This window comes from Anneissia japonica, unplaced genomic scaffold (assembly GCF_011630105.1).
Source record: "Anneissia japonica isolate Jap-2015-1 unplaced genomic scaffold, ASM1163010v1 scaffold199_len4679917_cov187, whole genome shotgun sequence".
NCBI classification, from domain to species: domain Eukaryota; kingdom Metazoa; phylum Echinodermata; class Crinoidea; order Comatulida; family Comatulidae; genus Anneissia; species Anneissia japonica.
The window spans coordinates 3,467,035-3,487,365 of record NW_022686322.1 but is presented as its reverse complement, the minus strand read 5'-3'; the positions used below and the strand labels follow the sequence as shown (position 1 = coordinate 3,487,365).

The 20,331-nt window shown below is 33.9% G+C and overlaps 2 protein-coding genes across 2 annotated transcripts in view; both read right to left on the bottom strand.

Moving 5' to 3' along the window:
• The window catches only part of LOC117116237 (histone-lysine N-methyltransferase SETD1B-like), a 17,990-nt gene extending 11,246 nt beyond the window's left edge, over positions 1–6,744 (bottom strand). The window contains 5 exon segments of the mRNA XM_033260227.1: positions 54–2,282; positions 3,523–3,795; positions 5,198–5,296; positions 6,243–6,385; positions 6,536–6,744. Of these exon segments, the coding sequence (XP_033116118.1) occupies positions 54–2,282; positions 3,523–3,795; positions 5,198–5,296; positions 6,243–6,385; positions 6,536–6,581 (2,790 nt within the window). The 5' untranslated portion in view covers positions 6,582–6,744.
• A 2,132-nt stretch (positions 6,745–8,876) lies between these two features.
• LOC117116228 (beta-1,3-glucosyltransferase-like) overlaps positions 8,877–20,331 on the bottom strand; it is a 13,995-nt gene continuing 2,540 nt past the window's right edge. The window contains exons 4-14 of the mRNA XM_033260214.1: positions 18,928–19,004; positions 17,936–18,044; positions 16,282–16,418; positions 16,100–16,163; positions 15,027–15,218; positions 14,633–14,702; positions 13,750–13,863; positions 12,783–12,885; positions 12,088–12,213; positions 10,571–10,715; positions 8,877–10,053 (exon numbers count right to left, since the gene is read on the bottom strand). Of these exons, the coding sequence (XP_033116105.1) occupies positions 9,874–10,053; positions 10,571–10,715; positions 12,088–12,213; positions 12,783–12,885; positions 13,750–13,863; positions 14,633–14,702; positions 15,027–15,218; positions 16,100–16,163; positions 16,282–16,418; positions 17,936–18,044; positions 18,928–19,004 (1,317 nt within the window). The 3' untranslated portion in view covers positions 8,877–9,873. The remainder of the gene's footprint in view (positions 10,054–10,570; positions 10,716–12,087; positions 12,214–12,782; positions 12,886–13,749; positions 13,864–14,632; positions 14,703–15,026; positions 15,219–16,099; positions 16,164–16,281; positions 16,419–17,935; positions 18,045–18,927; positions 19,005–20,331) is intronic.

Below are 20,331 nucleotides of genomic sequence, written 5' to 3'. Positions count from 1 at the left end.
ATATAGTACTGTACCTCAATTATTGTACTTGGAAAACTAAACTACAGTATTACCTGTTTAGTCTGATCATCACTCCTGCTAGGATCGGTGGTATCGACAGGGCTCTGCTTAACACTAGACTCCCGACTACTGATGTCACTTGTTTGGCCACCAAAGAAGCTGTCCAATAGTGATTTTGGGTTGTTATCCATACACTCGTGAAGTTCATTCGATGATTTCTCTAATTTTATATTTGTGCTCCCCTCAATAGGAGATCGTTTATTTTGTGTATATCCAACACTGGCAGGAGAGGAGGAAACTCCATGGTGCAATGTTTGGTTATCAACACCATCTTTTGGGGATCTCCTTTGACCTTTCCTATAACTGGATCGAAGCAAACTTTTTTCACTGGAACTGTCCATAAACAAGGTGTGTTGGTCTTTATGAGACTGTGATCCTCTCCGCCGCTCTTCACTACTTTCCCTGGAATGTTTAAATTGTTCTTTTTCTGAGTACTTTGATTCTTTTCTATGACGATCTTTATGTCTATCTTTTCTACTACGATCTGATGCTTGATCCGAGTCCGTTTCTAAATTTCTATTTTCTGATATATATTTTTCTGGTTCAGAAGAATCTGCGAATTCACCTTCTGATATAGATTCTGTACTAGCACGGGTCTTTTTCAAAATAGCTGCTATTCGTGAATCCAATGTGGCCATGGCTGCATCTGAGGATGGATCTACAACCACTTCTTTATCATCCTTTCGATTGAAAGGATCCTTAAAAATGTCTTTATGCATCTGCGGGTTCTCTTGGCCAATGGCTGTTATGTCATGCTCATCCTGGGTTGGTGTTCCTTGTCCTTCATCTTCAACCCCTACATCCTGAACCTTAATGGTAGTATCTTCCCAATGTTTTTCAACCTTTGCTTCTACTCTGACTCGTTTATCATCAAGTGAATTCTCTTTGGATTTATCTCTCCACCTACCTTCCCTTGAACTATCATCTCTTCTCCTTTCATCCCTCCATCGGTCATCTCTGCGTCGGTCTCCTTTATCATCTCTCCTTCTGTCATCTTTATACCTATCATTCCTGTATCTATCATCTCTATTATACTGGTCAGTTTTTCTGCGATCATCTCTTCGCCTGTCATCCCGTCGATCACCACGCCTGTCATCTCTCCATCTATCATCTTCTCTCCACCTATCATCATCTCTTCTCCAGTCATCTTCATCCTCTCTGTCATCAAAATCTTTTTCACCATCTCTTCTTGGTTTCTTTTTCTTATTTTTTTTCCTCAATCGCCTGTGTTTATAATTATCCCTGTTGCCATCAAAGGTGCCAAACTTCCCATGACTTTGATTTGATCCATCATCAAATCTTCTGTCAAACATTTGCTGTTGGTTTTGGAACCCTTGGTCCATTTGATTGCCAAACTGTTGGTTCATCTCTTGTCCTTGAAAATTCTGATTCCAATTTCCAAACTGCTGGTTACCAAAATTCCCCTGCTGATTTTGAAAACCAATATTACTTTGATTACTGCCATGGAAACCAAAGTCTCCTTGAGGCTGATTAAATGGAGCATTCCACTGTTGTTGATTAGCGAATCCCATATTTTGTTGCATTTGTTCTGGGAATTGAGGATTAAAATTAGCACCACCAGGAGCAAAAGCTTGTCCAGGATTAGTTTGTGGAAAGCACATGGGATTCATTCCATGCATCTCTTGCTGCTGAAATTCAGGTTGATTGTAATTGAATTGTTGCTGCTGCTGTTGCTGCTGCTGAGCTTGGCTGTTTTGAAACATTTGATTTTGCATAACTGCCGAGAAATTCATGGCATCAGGTTGAGTATTAAAATTTGGGACATGGTGACTCTCTTCTGGGTGTACTGCATCTCCTGTACTTTGTGGTGTCAATGGGGGTACTCCAAAATTAGCACCTTGAAAATTCATAGCCTCTAGTCTTTCATCCAGACTAGAAAAATTACTAGGTTCTTGAGCTCCAGCTGTAGTACTGGGCTCAGAGTTCAAACTCTTTGGTGTGTCTGGCTCTTTAAATTTGAATGCATGCTCTGACTTTGGTGTCGGAGTTGGTGTTGCAACAGAGTCACTCACATACCCAAGAGAAGCAAGTTCAGGTGGTGGACGGGCACCCTCAGAGGAAAGTCTTCTGGGATCTTTTCCTCTAGGAAATTCAGGTGTTCTTTTGCCACCATAGCGAGGGTCATATGGAGTGGAGCCACTACTGCTTGGGGTGTTTCCTTTGCCAGCAATGAGACAATCAAAGATTCGTTCACATTAGATGTGTATAAGAGACAGTCTTTATGTCTATCTTTTCTACTACGATCTGATGCTTGATCCGAGTCCGTTTCTAAATTTCTATTTTCTGATATATATTTTTCTGGTTCAGAAGAATCTGCGAATTCACCTTCTGATATAGATTCTGTACTAGCACGGGTCTTTTTCAAAATAGCTGCTATTCGTGAATCCAATGTGGCCATGGCTGCATCTGAGCAGTTAAAAAAAAACACAACAGAAATGAACCAAATACTTTTCATGTAGACCATATATATATAGGTAATTATTATGCTGAATATTAAATAGATAGATTGATTTGTTTGACAACACCTTAACGCAAACAGTAAATGTAAAAGGTTGTCTGATAAGAAATGTTTCTCTCTACTGGATATTGATAACAATGAAATCAAATTGAAAATCAAAGAATCCCTTTACATAAAATGGAACAATCCTGATCTTAATTTGCAAATTAAACATGTTAACTTAAAGCTTATTTAAATATACACGTAAGCAATAGTTATTATGCTAGCACTTGTTACCTGGCATTTTACTATAGCTTCACAACCTTTTGTCAAACAAATCAATGTACCTGATTATATATTCTACATAATAATTAGCTACACTTGGTCCATATTACAGACTTGCTATTGCTTTACTAACCTTTGGTTAAACAAATCATGGTATTCAATTATATATTCAGAATAATAATTAGCTACATTTAATCCAGATTTCAGACTTACTATGGTTGGTCAAATGGTTATTGTCAAAACAAATCAATCTATTTAATATTCAGCATAATAATTACCTATATATATATATACAGTAGTCTACATGAAAAGTATTTGGTTAATTTCTGTTGTGTTTTTCGTTAACTGATGATGGGTTGAAGGTAACCCGAAACATGTCTTCCATTAAATCTTTTGTGTTATTTTTAAAATGCGTTGTATTTTTTGTCAACTTACGTCCATTTGGTTCTATTATCAAGGATTTCAGTTCAAGAAGATTACCAGTTTCTTTATTAAGAAAATATGAAAAGATTACTCTTCGTTTGAACAAAGCCGTATTAGATTTTAATTTTTTACATATATATATATAGATATATATATATATATATATATACACATCATACATATATTGTACATATAATAATAATATTAATAATAATAATAATAATATAGTAATGTTAATAATACAATAATAGCAATAATATAAATGACAATTCTAAAATGCAGTAGTATTTAAACATACCTCCTGCATCAACCTGGACTATGATGATTTTCCCCATCACAGACATTCTATTTAACTCGCCCGCTGCTGTCTTTGCTGCTCTTGTCGTCGTAAAAGTGACAGTAGCCAAGCCTAAGTGCTTGTTGGTTTTGGGGTGGTGCATTATAGATACATCATCAATTATTCCAAATTTATCACACAGGTCTCGTAAAAACTTTTCTTTGACATTGTCATTGAGATTGGTAAATGTTATCTGTTTTGGAGGGACTTCACCGATGTAGTATTTATCAAACTAAGAAATAAAATTAAAACAATATTATTTAATTTCCTTTGTATATTTTGATATGGCAAAACATGTACATACTGTAATTTTTCAAAACATGATTAAGCAGCCTTATAGCTCTGTCAACTAAAATGGTGGCAGTCAGTGTGCGTGCGCTAAACCATGGATATTCCACGATTCAATCCCATCCCTCTTTAGCTGAAATACAAGTTATGGCACATTTAAGCCATTGGTCCTGTAGGCAATAGGGCATATATGCACTTTAAAGAAGACTCCCCCTATTACACACCAGGATGGAAGTTATGCGTCCCAAATAATTACTGGATCAAATACTATAAATGGGTGAAAAATTTGCAGGAGTAATTGCAGTAGGCCTATGAATGGAATAATCTCAAAGTGAGCAGACAGGCCTGCACTTTTTGTAATGATTGTCTGAATCCAGTGTCCACTAAACCCTGGGAGTATGAGCAGTGCATTGTACAACTGGCATTTGCATTACACTCGTGATTTTTTATTCACTTTTATATCCTGTTACTGGTATTCTACTTTTGTGTGACAATTTAAGGAAAATCTAAATTAAATTACTTTACTGTAAATTGTATTTTTAGAGTGATTAGTAGTACTTTTCTGACTAATTTCCGATTTGTAACAATCCAAATTTTCCTGTATTTTATGCTTTTTTTTATATTTACCGGTACATCAAATAACCAATCTTTGTTGAATAATAATATGTTTAAATATACTGTATATAACTACTTAATTTTTATAGGTCTTTATTACTATGTTAAATTGATTATGTATGTAGACAAGTCTACCTTTTCAAATGTTAAAAATAAACACTTTCATGATTAATGTACATATCATCAGGAAATGAATTTTAATATATAAAAATATATCATATACTAATTTTAGTAAGGACAACATGTTTGTGCCGATTTACTCTCCAGACGCCAGCACAGCTCTGGAAGAAATATATCATAGCACCATTCTTTTAAATGTCTTAGCATTACTGGCATATTTTGAGTTCCAATTTATGTCTATTAAAATAAATTTTACAATAACACGAGTCTACAAAATATTGGACAAGGACTTGTCCTGCTACAAAAGAAACACATGTGAGAATCCATTATTCAAATTATGCTCGAACAGTGCAGTGAAAGGAGCAGCAGAGTATTCTGTGTGTAGTAGGTAAGTGGAACGTACCACTTCAGTGAGTGCAGGATATAAACGCTTGTATGTTCACTAAATATAATGAAATAAAATATATTATAAAGTGACCATGTTAATCACTAAAATAAGCCTATATGTGACGAATAAGGAATGTCTACTTCCATCATAACATTTTAGCATATATTGTATTATCTATTTTTTACCATACTGTATTGCGAGTGAGGTATAAATTAGGTTTTACCTTAAATTTTGGCACTGGCAAATCCGCTTTCTCTCTTCTCCACAATCGGCTAATCTTTGATCTTGGATCACGTAGCATTGGACTTGGAAATACATTGGCCTGTAAAAACCCAACAATACCATAAATTTTGAATTTCAGCAATTCCTCACATAAATAATGCACCTCTATTTCTAGTTAATTCCTTTTTACATACTGTATTTCAATTCTGGTACTTTTGCTTCATCTTGTCAACAAAAAAAACTTGCATGTATTCCCAGCTCTTAAAAGAAGCAAAATTCAAATAGTTTCTAGGCCCACATCTAATGAATGGCAAACGACCTAAACAAAACATGACAATATACAAAATATACTGTATAGGCCTGGCCCTAGGGCAACCAAATATGAAGCTAGACCAGTACATTGAGACATATGAGCTTTACAAGTCCCCAACGAATAACATTTACCATCCTTGACACTCGGCTGTAAAGAAAATCATAGGGCATGTTATGTTTGCCTGGGTGCCAAAAATGAATCTGTTGAAAAGCTAGGCCTATCTATATGCTGTGGGCAAAAGCTAGGACACATAACCAGGACAATGGATGGAGATGGATTCTTGGTCTAACTTTGTTGGTGCCAAACTGTATTATTAGGATCTGCGCACACACACAAATTTTACAGATTATTATGCCTTGGCCTATGTTCTAACATATTAACCAATATATTACGCAGCAGTTATGGTTCTGCACACCTATTTTCTAAGCAATTTGATTTAGTTTTTGGCGTAACACGTAAAAACAAAATAATTTATAGCTTAGTCAAGCTGTAAACAAGGACTTTGAAAAAAAAAGGATTAAACTGATGCAGCACTAGAAACCAATCAATCAGTAGGCCATTTGGAAATAAAAAATAATAAATTACAACATTGCCTAGAAGGAGGTTTTCCAGTCTTTAACCGCAAAGAAAAAAAGAAAAAAAAATTTTTTGTTAAGCGGCAAGGTAAAGTTGAACCGGACAGAAAGGCAGTTCATCCTCTTGGCTCGCATCGCAGAATGAGTTGCGGTCTTACCAAAGGCCCATGGATAAGACCATCATATCTGTAAACTTTCTGTTGTCCCTTCTTGATTACTGGGTCAATCATCAACTTGTAGTTTTTCCACTTTTTTTCAGCATGATGTCCACTTGCACCTGCATGTTCCATGCCATTAGTACCTGAAATGATACGAAAAAATAACATGACAAGCTCATTTTTTAACAAGAGATTGCATTAGGCTCGAACAGGGCAACATTTTTTGGCACAATTTTTGAATATTTATGTTGTGTTGTGGTGTGTTGTGTTTTTGTTGTTGAAAAAGGACTCACTAGATGAGAGAGATGTTCTCCCATGTATCGCATGAAAGTCTTCCATCGATATTTCAATAACGCACTAACAAATCTGGAAGACTTTGGGAACCATCAGAGGACAAAAATGCATTTAAACATGATACGAATCATCTGATATTCAATAATTCTTCATCAGCCTCCATCATGTCCTGAGCACAACATTACAAATTTATCACACTGTTTGGGAAATACCCTTGACCTTACGGTGTGTTTGTTTGTTGCTCGTGTAGAAATTTACTCAAAATATCTAACAAATTTATATTTAACAAAAATACAAATTTTACAAATATTTTTATTTATATAGTATGTATTACTTATATTTATATATTCATATTTGAAAATCTATGTCCCAAAGTGATAATAAAATATTATATCTAAGGTACAAATATAAGTCAATTAAAAGGTAGAGTGCCTGCCATGGATATAAACCGAATGCTGATTGGTTACCTGAAAAATGGCCGACTGGTTATTGGTAACAGCTATGAGTTGGCTTTTGTCCACTTTTCAGCCACTCTAATTATTATATCTAAGTTAATGAGGTTCTTTATGGTAGCTACACTACAATTATTACTGACAGTATGATATACATTTTTCAGAAAACAAAGTACATAAATTTTAATCCCCTACGCCTCAACCGATATCTGTTGTGCGTCTGTAATACATCATCCAATCAATGTTCGTGTAAGATACAACGTGAACACTAATCCTTATACTGCCCTCTATCGGTTACCCATTGAACCAAACCATTGGGATTGTCTTTTTCTGGTCTTGATGTATTTATCACTCAGTTGTATTTAGTACTTAAAAACCCCATGAAGTATCAGGAGTAGAGATCAAAGTTTGGTGATCACAGTAATCATAATATAATAAATTAATATCGGACATGAAAGAAACTGAATAACAAAAAAAAACAACATTTTCTTGTTTTTCAAGTATTTATTTTAGCACTTAATTGCTCTAGGCCTACCGACTTTTTTTCATGACCTATATTGTAATTTTTTTTTTAATTAAATAAAAAACATTGCGTGGCTAACGATTCATAGTATATTCTATAAGAAAATATTTGTAGTTGAAACTGCCATCATCATCATCATCTTTATAGCATATCATCAGAATCCATCATCATCATCATTGATAAAACCAGGGAGATGTATACAGTTTACAGCGATGGACCAATTTCATGGAAACACAACTCCTGCTGACCTTAATTAATACTCGTTCTATTAGTCCTGTATTGACGCAGAAGGGAGATTGATGTAGTCTTTTATTTGGTATGTCTATCTGGTCTATCTATACATACCCGGCAGTGTGATAAAGGTGAGGTTTAATTTTACAGTAATTGTTAGCTGGTGTGTTTGAGCCATATGATCTACTGAAAGACTTCAAAAGTGTTATGACAGGCGGGGTAGAAATCTGGGTTTGACTTTTATATTGTCCTATTATTTGTAAATAATATTTTTTCTATCTAATTATAATGAAGCTTTATCCTTTTGTAATATTATAGGTTTGTTTCCACATAATAGTATTGAATATTCTAATTAATTTTCTTGTTCTTGTATTTCAGTATTAAGGAATTTTAACATTTTAGCTTTGTGCTACCACTTTGTATTTGTCATTTTTATACCTCAATAAATAAATAAAAATAAATAAAAACTAATAGCTTGAAAAAAAATAAAATAAAGTTTGAAATGTTCTGTCAAATTGAAAATAATATCAAACTCGATAGCTCTTTAATTCTAAATCATTTACAAATTGATTAAACTATGCAGTATAAATATTAAGATATTTCACTTTCTTCTGCTCACTTTTGTTTGTAAACAAACTTATTTGCCAGTACTGTATTGATATGAATGGGCTAAACTGTGAATTACAGATTTATTTTTATTTTTTCATGAATCATTTTAAGATGGAGAAATATGTCAACATCAGAGTACTACACTAATTACAGGATGGTGATAATGAGAAGACGACAGTGGCGTATCTAGGGGGCTGCACACCCCAAAAACTAATTTGTTCCCCCGTCGCCCCCGCCCCCCAAAATCGCGGTCAAGTAGTCAAAAATCACCTAAAATCACCTTATTTTGCAAATTAGTGCCCCTCAACTGATCATCGCGCCCCTCCCCCCACTTTACCTTTGCGCCCTCCATCAGCATCCCCATTTCAAGACTTCTTGATACGCCACTGGATGATGATGATACTTAACATGATGACGGATGACAACAATGACAATGGTACGGGCCTAAAGTCTAATGTTTCTGAATGATTCAAGTGTAACCAATATAAATATGAAATGCTTATAAACACACAAATAATGTCTGTGTCATGTATTACTCGTTCAGAAGAGATATGTTTTAATATACACAGGAAAAATTAAAGCTCACAAAAATTCAGACAGAAATTTTGTATTAGCGCCCTCTATAACGAATTCTGTGGCACGAGTTTTATATACTCCTTTTTCATAAATACATAAGTATTATAAAGTAAATATAATTACTTAATAAATAATATTTTATCCACGTTTAAAAATTTAAAACATTAAATGTCCAGATAAAACATTAAACAGAAATGACAAGAAACTCTTTAATTAAAATATCAAATTGAACATAATTTAGGAAACTGACATTTTCAACACCTGTTAAATTAGGCATCTTGAAGAGCAATGGTAGCTCCAAAAAAACTAGTGCCTTGTTCAGGGTGGGGTTCATGAGGAAACCACAATATTAGGGATTGTCATTATTCAGCCTCGGTATTTGTATAAGCATATTAATATTTTTGGGCAAACATTGGACAACGGAATGTACAGCATCATGTCCAAGCCTGTCCAATGAGGAGTTACCACCACCCCCCCTTCCCCCCGACCAGGGTATTGGTATGTGTGTGGAGGTTTGATTGCATGTAACCTATAAGCAACAAGATACAGCGAATGAGGAAGATCATCTGCATTCATCCTTGCCTATTGAAATGAAACATCCTGTATTTGCCACCATTCAATTGGTTAATGCAGTGCATACTCTTCATTCACATCTAGTTTCACATTGCTAAAGCACTGTATACTCAACAATAGCATATATTCATGAAAGAGCCACTCTGGCAACATTCCGAAATCTTGGTTTATGAAACCACTGTACGCAATTCAAATTGTCATCAACCTAGCCTATTCCAATCCAATTTTGTACCTCTTTTAAGAATTCTCTTATCTTTCTGTCCATTCCCAGTAAACACAAATTATGTTCTTTCACGCCATTTAAACACATGGAGTTCTTAGACTCTGTCATATAAATAACCTCAGATTTTTCTATCAATATTTGCCAACAGGCCTATAGTTCTTCTCTCTTATTTGTTCTGTTATCAAACTGTTTGGTCCATATCTTCAGATGACTGTCTTCTTCTGAAAACCATTGCTTGTAAACTTTGATTGGGTCATTGTTCCAGTGTTTATGAAATGATATTGGAGTTTGGTGTGCAAGAAAATCTTTGGCATAATCATTTGGCCTTGCCTGCAAAAAATAATGGAAGAAATTATTTAGTTAAACTAATTGGAATCAATAATGTTGAAATTTGCTAATGATTCAGAAGAATATTAGAGAACGAAAAGTAGAGTGGAGCTCAGTGGTAAGAATAGGCAGCTTCCGATTTGGGCGACGACGCTACGTTAGAACGGAATTACTCATGCGTGACCGTCCTACTGGGCGTCCTACATTCTCTGCATACATAGATTTGGTCCTAGAATCCACATGACGAGAACTCGCAGGTGCAGATGACTTTTAGTGATGTCATTACGTTCTACGTCCTACCGTCACATGCAATCGAAAGCCCCCTAATGTTGTCTTCCAGTCCATTTTCACCAAAACAACTACGGTACACTCCCTTGCCTTATATTTGTGTTGAGCATCACATGTTTACTGTATAATTTGTCTTATGAAAGGGATTCCTACATTATACTGTAGAAGACAATGATTATATTGTATGTATACATGAATAATAAAAAAACTAACAAAATCGCTAGCTACTCACCTGATGCATGAGAGGAGTGTGTGTGATTATGAAATCATATTGACGGGCACAACTGCCAACCATCATGTCATCAGGGTCATCGTTACTTCGACATTTACAACCAGAAGCCAGAAGCCCAGCAATGGCGGCACGACTGAAGATCATTCTGAAATTTACATAAGACAGAGTAAAGTTTAAAGCAATACAGTATTAATATAATAGCTTTTCAACAAACATATTTTGTTAATTTCTGCGTTGTAAACTAAAAATGAAATACAGTTAAACTTGCCTAAGTCGCCTTTGCCTAAGTCGAATAATTTCTAAGTTCAATAATTTCTAAGTCGATCTAATTTTACATGCCAAATTGTTGTGTTTTCCATTAATTAACAATCTATAATTTGAATTTTATCTAAGTCAAACAATATTTCAATGGCATTTTGGATTCGACTTAGGCAAGTTAAACTGTATATTTTAGATAAGTAATATATAGTGCATTTTTTATAGTTTTATAGACTCAATCAATAATACAATCAGTTAAAGGTACCAAGGCAAATGAACAGTTTGGTATTTGCTCATTAACACTCTGCCCGCCAAACACGGGGATCTCCGTGTTTCAGGTTTTTTACGGAATCCGATAGATGGGGTAATTACCGACATGAACTAACAATTTGAACACTATATTCAGTCTGGACCACAAGTATTTTACTATTTTGTTTGTTTACATTAGTGTAGAGCAGTATTTATTTACTTTCATGAAATCGCGATTATCTCAGCTTCGTTTTGCGATATTACGTAAATCTCTAAAAGTGAGTCATTTTCATTTTACTGTTACGGGTCACAGACTGTGATTAGAATAAAGTGTCTGGTACCATTGTAAAGCTAAAATGTTTGTAGTTCTTGTAGTATTCACTACATGTCAATCTGATCACATAACGCACTCTCAACGAGCTTCGGAAAAGTGTTAAAAATTTGCTAAAAAGTCTGGCGGTGGCTGATACTTCTTTTTCAAACCCCTGGCGGTCAGAGTGTTAACAAAGCGACATCACATATCACTCTAGAGAGCAACACTGTGTGAAAGTTTGTGAGACAGCATTAAGGCTTAGATCTTTTCTCAAGAAGTTATATCATGATTAAATCTCAGGCAAGTCACAATGCTTGTGACCCTAGAGAAGACAATTTACCTTGCTAGCATGCCTCTCTTTATCTAGTGAATATTTAAACGTACCTGGTAGGAGGTCAGTGATTTATGATTCATTTGGTCTTGTGCTAAATTAGCTGCACAGTGAGAAGTACTCACTCCAAGGATTGGAGTTCGCATGTTGTGTACAGCTATGGAGGTATAATTAGTATAATAGCATGCCCCAATGGTATGATTGATTTTGTATCCAATGATCAAAGTAAAATAATAGGATGACATAATTAATGTCAAAATATTGAATCCCAACACGATGGCATGCATTTCAATACTTGGAGTATGTATTATATTTTCATATCTGTAGAAATTATTAAAACAATTCAACAAAGTATCAAATTATTACCCTCCCCCTCCTGTCAAGTAATCGTAACCATAACCATTCTTCATGTATCCGAATCCGTAGCGTTCACCAAGGAATACAGGTTGTGTTGAATCGTAGCATGATAAAAACTGCTGCAGTCTTGCTACGCTACAAATCAAAATAATGCAGAATTAGAATAAAGGCAACAACTTGATTTGCAAACATTTTATATTAAGAATGTTATTAGCATTATTTTAATAGGATATTATAGCATAAAGTATATGTATGCTAGTGTTAGTTTATATAATATATTCATATTAATATATAGTTATATACAGGTACAGTGGCGGCGCCAGCGGGGGCTTAAGCCTCCCATCGGGTTGGTCAAGCCCCCCCATCGGCCAAGGCTCGTCGGGCAGTCGGACCAACAAAAAAAAAAAAAAATAGGCCTAGTTTTACCATCCCAGCCATTTCCAGCCATCTAGATGTCCCAATTTTTTTTTTTAATCTCGTTTAGGGAGGTCTCTTGGATCCACCCCCTCCCATACCCCCCCCCCCGGCTCCGGGCTTCGGTCCTCAGATAACGCTGCGTGCCATAGTTACACCCATAAATACTTAGCCGCCCCTCCCCCAGTAGGACACCTTAGCCGCCACCCCCCCATAAATTATATCCTAGAGCCGCCACTGTACAGGTACTCTTTATACATTGACATAATGTTACAACTTGTTCGTCTCACCTGAGAATTGTGTCATCATCTGTTACTACTAACCATGAAAATGCCTTTAGTTGTGCATCACTATGGAAACTCTTGAAGATAGCAAACAGCTTACCACAGTGGCCTGTAATGACAAAGATAGAGAAAAATAATAAAATGAAACATACAATTTATCTTCTTAATTAGGTAATAAAATTGTGTTATATTTTCCATATTTGTTTGTGATACACCCTGTATTTGTAAAATTGGAAAGCTAAAAAAATCAAAATATAAAGAAAAAAAAACTAGCAATATTGACAAAAATATCATTCACAAAATCGCATCAAAATAAGCACCAAATTCTAAAAAGTTAGAAAAATATTAAGACTATTGCATTGAAAACAAAAGTTTTATATTGATACTTCTTCAAATGCAATAGTAATGTACACAATTTCAAGAAAATCAAAATATAAAGAAAAAAAAAAAACTAGCAATATTGACAAAAATATCATTCACAAAATCACACCAAAATAAGCACCAAAATCTAAAATGTTAGAAAAATATTGAGACTATTTCATTGAAAACAAAAGCTTTATATTGATACTTCTTCAAACGCAATAGTAATGTACACAATTTCAAGAAAATTGCCGCAATACAGTTTTTGTGTATGTTTAATAGTCTATTACATAGTTAAATTCTATTATAGCTATAACAATACACAATATAAAGAACCACAAGCAACTGCAAGAATGCATAGTGGAATGAAAATAATACTAACGAAAAATCGTTGTCAACGAATTAAATCAGTAGAATACACCCTATGTTTTCGATACTATTAAGTATTTAAAGTTATTGGTTGTAATTTATTAGTTGGACCACATAAAACAAATTTTTCTTTTTAATCATTGAGCAATATACAGTAAGTAAAATGTATTAGCTATTCCAATTCATATGATAAATGATATCGGTTTGTAGATGCTTAGAAAATAGATGAAAGTATTTTTGTTACCTCTCTCTGTATTTGGAACACCAGTAGAAACGGTTGGTATTGACTTGTCTTCAACGTCGCTGTAGAATATCAGATTCTTTGCATATTTTCCCCAAGTTTTCTGAACAACAGAGACTGAAATGATTAAAACAATACTGTTTTATTAAGTTGATAATTTTTATGTTACTTCAAAATAAGCAAGTTAATTTCAAAAATGATTTTTATGATTTTATTTTAATATTTTTAATGGTAGAATACAACAAAAACAGAAAAAACAATGTCAATATTAAACAACAGCAACAATAACAATAATGACAATCTTCTGTAATGTCATTATGACATCTAATTGACTTTTTCTGTCACAAACCATGCGATACCTTTCCAAAATGACATGGTTTGATTGAGCTTTTGTTCATTAGTTGAGAGTCAATTTTTGTTTATATACTTAATATCATGAAAAACATTTGTTTCTAGTGACATTTAACTAGATTTGTGCCTATGCAAAGCAGTACATTGTGTGCAGCTAGACACAGCACTAAACATGACATTATTTTTACAGCAAAAAGCAAAATTAGAACAAGAAGAAACTTGTTTTATTGGTTTTTCATATCTTTAAAGACCATACTGAAAAGTAATGGTGATTGACTTATACAGCAATTAGTATAGTCACATTTACATCCAGCAGGATTTTACTTTAACTGCCTAGTGTTGCATGTTACACACACAAATTTCCACACACACTACAGTACGTATAAAATAGTGATTGCCACAATTCACCTCAGACTTACAATTTGGTTTCATTTTAATGGTTCAATCATTGTTCCTTTTCATGTATTTTTGTACAATGAAAACCAGTGTTTTAAAGTAAATTTCAATTTATATTAAATAAAAATTAAATTCATACCTCGATCTTTGTGGAACTTTTCACATGTTTTCACACCAAAAAATATATCATCTAAGGAAACAGGTTCTCCCTGCAATGGTGTAATATACATAAATATTACTGGTGGGTAATAATAAATGAAATGAGATACTTAGCATAGAATATTTATTTAACAAATTAGGCACAACTGAGACAAGTCCACAAACTGAGTACAAACAAAGTACGAACATAAAAAACCATGGCCAGCTAGAACGGTTTGTTTCTTATGATCCATAAAAACAGTAGATTCTTCCCTGTGGTGAATGTGGCAGCATTCTTCAACATGCATATTGCACACAGGACCAAGAAATGCCTTTTTCTCCAGCTGAAATACAACAAAATCTACAAAAGCTGGGTACATACAATTTATACTTACACACTTCTGCAAATCAACAGGATGTGATGTCACACAGTCAGAAATTTTTGCTAAATCGACATCCGTTTCGAGACTACTAATGATTTCTTCATCAGACAATGGGTTCTGGTTGCTAGGAACGTTACCAGAGCATAGTTGGGGAACGGCGGTCAACTTAATGCCTTTACCCTCATCCCATAGAAAATATGCTATCTGAAATGCAGTTGGAAATTTTTTATATTTTTCTTCCATAAAGTGAGACACCAAGTTGAGGGAGCCTTTACATAAACTACAAAGACGTAAACATCCTAAGTTCACTACATATCGTCGCTCACATCACGAATTAACACAATCAAAGTAGATTGTGTTAGTTCGTGAAATCAAGAAAGCGTGTATAATTACACGCTGTTGTTGTTAACAACTTTTTGTTTGGAAAAGAATGCAAAAGTGCTTGACAACCAATATGCGCTCATTTTGACGTGCTACTGTGATTTCACGAACTATCACAATCCACCCTGATTGTGTTAGTTTGTGACGTGAGAGACAATATGAATATTGATTGCTTTTGAGGAAGTGTATTGCATCATTTACTTTATGCCTACAGTACATGCCATAGATTATGACCATCTACAGACGAATCTATCCCGCTCATTTTATTTCTTCCAGCAGACAAGGCAAGGACCAAGAAAGAGGTTGGCTGAGGAGGGGCAAAAGTTGTACAAAAATAACAACTTTTAACGAAAATGGTGTGCCCCTCCAACTCCAACTTCCTAAACATTAAACATCAGTAATAAAAATAGAAATATAGAAGTGTAAAATTGTGGGCGCTTGAGAATGCGAGGCCATCTACCGATTTTTAGTGAAAGTCTGAACAGATTGTCAATGAAAATAATTTGTTACATGAGCTTCGTCACATTGAAATCTGCCCCCGGCTACTTACAGCAGCCTACATTTTCAAAAATGGTTGTTAATATTGTTGCCATAGAAAAGTATGGAAAAATGAAAGATAAAAAGATAACTAATTAGTTTATTCATTGTAATTCATTCTATTGAAAAACTATTTAAATTATTAAATCATAAAGGAACAAGTTTACCTCATGTTTGACATCAATTGAAAAGTCAATCTTAATACTGCCTTTCTCCCATCGTTCTACAAAACTGAAACAAAAATATCTATGTTAAAACAATTAAACCAAAAAATTAAAAAAATTGATAAGAAGTGACTTCAACAATAAAAAAAAAACCGTAGATTTACCTTTTGAATGTGTAGCATTACCTTTTAAGAATTTGTGCACTCAACAGCCACCCAGCTTCAAAGTCTGGGAAGAAGAAGACTGAAGGATTGTTAAAGAAACGAAAATGATGTATAATAGTTGGATCTTCATCTCGTAAAGCTTTGCCCAGGAACAACTCCTAACAATAAAAATGTTGAAAAAGAATCATTTTTAATTCTTTGTTGTTAAGTTTAGCATTTGAAGCAAAAAATAAAGTTTATTAGGCTAAGAAAAACTGCATTAATTTCTTGTTTGCACCTGTTATCTCTTGCGGTGCTGGCTCAATTCTGGGTTTTAAGAAAATTTAATATTTTCATCACAATTCTTCATAATTTTATTTATCAATTCAAATGGATAGTGATGTACAGTTAAAAAGTACTCTATAGCGTACATACTTTTAAAGTGTTTTAAATACTAATAGTCGTAGCTATACATTAAATGTAGTTAATCGCATTATTCACAGCAAATACATGTTAATTATCAAGTATCAAGCACTGTTTTATCTCAAGTAAGCAGTTGCCTGAGATGTATTGTTCCTGCTTCTTGTGCTGCAGATCCTACTTCAAACACGACCAGCATCTGGTTTTAATTGAGTCTGATCGCTTGGCTCCCTAAATAATGTTTGTATCCGTATGTATCCATTATAGGTTGTAGTTAAAGTCTGGTGGTATTGCACTGCAGCTGGTACGGGTCCCGAGGGACCCAGCCCAAATTGTGATCTCCAATTGGAATGAAGACAAATAAAGTATTACCGGTATTATTATCAGAAAATAACTTGCTACAATACAATGCTAAAAGACATTGCATTTGTGCTACACCACAATACACACAGTAGTTTTTGGTTACAAACACAAATATAATAAGCTATACACATTTATGCTCTGAATAGGATCATACAATGGTTCTATGCTTTGACAATACAGAGAGATAATTAAATACAGGGAAATTGTGAAGATTGAAGCCATTGTACTGCCTTTGGTTTAAAGGAGTGTATTAACAAAGTCTACCTTTGTTAATACAATGAGAAAATAGAATATTATTATTATTTATAACTAGTTTTAACATCATACCCCATACTACAAACATTTTAAACTTAAACATTCCGTCCTAATAAAAACAACACAATAAACAAAATAGTACAAGCATGATATAAAAGCTAGTTCAGTTTCCTTTCAACATTCAGTATTGAAAGCTGTTTCCATAGTCCTCTATTTTGTGCAGTGATTCTAAGTTCATGTAAATCCTCAACAGTGTTCAATTTTATATTTTCTTTATTGCAAGATCACTTTTTAATATTGTAAATAGATTAATCTGATGCCTTCTTACTCTTCCTTGCTACAAAGCAGAATTGGTGGCATATGTCAATGCTAAGGCTGCTGGTGTAGTTTCTTCACCTCTTAAGATATGACCCAACATTCGCCATCTTACTTTGAGAGTTAATAGAATATACATCTATATACTGTGGATCACATCAGTTTTATAGGTACATCTGGATGCCAAACATTCCTCTCAAACATTATTTTTAACATTTCAATCTCATAGATTTCATAGTACTAATAGTGCTGTTACCCCTTGATACTTACAATGTGTGGTAACTAGATATAAAAGAAATTATTAAATTGAAATTTAAGCTGGAAGAGTAACTGCATAACCTACCTCATTCCAGTTGTAATTGCTAAGAACATTAATGAGGCCTAGCACACTGACACGTGACTCTTCCTCACTCAGGAAAATCCATTTCTTGTCCTTGTGCAATTTTCTAATTCTAAAAATAGAGAAAAAAAGGATTACACAAATGTAAATTATAAAAATATATATCAGCTGATACCTCACTTTTATAATTATTATATTTGTGAGGTTCCACCATCATCAACATGTTTTTTTTGTCACTCGATCAATTAATAAATCAATCAATCAATCAAGTGAGCATTTTAGCTTTCCATTATGTAATAATGCAAAATTCAAAAATACATTAAAAAATAAAACATATAATTGTGTACTCAATTGTCTGAATTATTTAATAAAATATTAATAATCACACCTAATTCTTAAGGCACTTAATTTACATTTGTCTCTATTTCCACCCAGGAGTATAAATGGGTACCCGGTGGTTCACACTGGGGAGGAAAAAAGGCAGTGTGGATAGGGACTGGCCCCCTACCACACCATGCCGAGGCTTAATACCATAAGCTAACTACAGCTCATTCCTCTACATTCTGTAATGGATATGGGACTACCTTTACCTTACATACCTATAATATTATTGGTATTATTTCAAATCACTTTTATTCAATAAAATTTCAGACACATATAAATTGAATAAAAGGAAGAATAAATAAATGAATAAAACTCTCTAGGTTACATAATATACAGTACCATTAACATAGTAGGGAATGATTTAATGGATTTATTTTTAATTAAATAATTTCTATGTTTCGTATATGTTCACTATAATACATAAGGCTATTCTGTGCCATGTCAAGTGGATTTATTCTTTTGTATTTAAAGTAAATTTATCCTTGTTTATTAATCTACTTAATTTATATTGACAAAATATAAAAATGTAAATGATTACAAAAGTGATTTTGATTCACAGAAAAAAAGAATTCAATGATTGGAAAATGAATGCAGTAAAATGTTATACTTACTGGGGTAAAATTGGCAGAATGGTCCACTGGCCACTGCTTGTAATGTCTTCACTCAATAACAAAATTTCTGGATCACCCTACAAGCACGAAAATCCCAAATCATTACTCAATTATATGACGGGTCAAGTTATTGAAACTGCTTTAAAATTGTCTATACTGTCAGCTCAGCAGTTTTATAAAATGTTACACAATATTAGCCGAGTTGTCAAGAAGACAATTTTCAGAAGGTTAAAGGTTGCATTTATACTGCAAGTGGACAAATGAAACTGGAAAAATAAGGAAGAACTCCAAGCCGGCACCCAAACCACAGTATGAGCATACGCCCTCATCGCTGACGGTTTAAACATTGCTTTCATCCACCCAGTGGACTTCATCAGGAGACTGTACATTCCACTTGATCTAATAAATGTTAGTCTTTAAAGTGCTGAGATTTGACATTTCTTATATTACTTTTATTCAAGATGTCAACAAAACAGATTAAACCTTATGCTTCTTTATGATATTTACAGTATCTAATTAAAAAAAAAAAAAAAAATCATGACTATAGTTTTTACACCGTTTACTAGAAAAGGTCTCTGAGATACAAATTAAATTATTCAGTAAAACAATTAACAAATTCAGACATAATATTATTAACAATACTGTTTAAAATGCAATGAAAATTTTGAAAAATTGGATTTCATACTGTAGATTATTATTTGGAAAATGATTTCATACTGTAATATTTATGTAACAGAGGTCCCAATTTGGATGAAGCAACTTCCGAGAAGTATATCATCAGCTTTCATAACACATCTAATTTTATTTTGATGCACGGGGTGATACCCATCAGCACTGACTTCCATAACACAAAAAATCACGCAAATATCGTAAATTTGTAGGAGGTGGGTTTTTCTGGGAGATTCTTGTTGTTTGCCGGAGTGCGGGAGGCCTTCATATTTTCTGAGAGACTGGCGGGAGACTTGGGGACTCCTAATGTACCCGATTCCACCTAATAGTTCTGATAAGTATCAGATTCGGTGACATCACCATTCATGATGCCGCCACCAAACCTGATTAGGGGATTCTGATCAGATGATTGATGACTGGTGCTGTCACCAGTATAGAAGTATATGAGCATTTTATTTGTCACTAAAACTGATCACTTAGGTAAAATCGGCTGCCTGATGTAATGATCTTTGTCCAAATAAAAGAAATAAATTCAAATCATAAACTACTAACAACTTTTTATGATAAGTAATAAGATTACTAATGACTATGTGACTTTATCATAATTTACCAGCTGTCACTCAACACATTAACAATTGCAAACTAATGCCATCAGAGAGAATCATACTGACATTGTAATTGATCAACTTGAGTACAGATGCTGTCCATAAACACACAAAAGCAGCACATAATAAA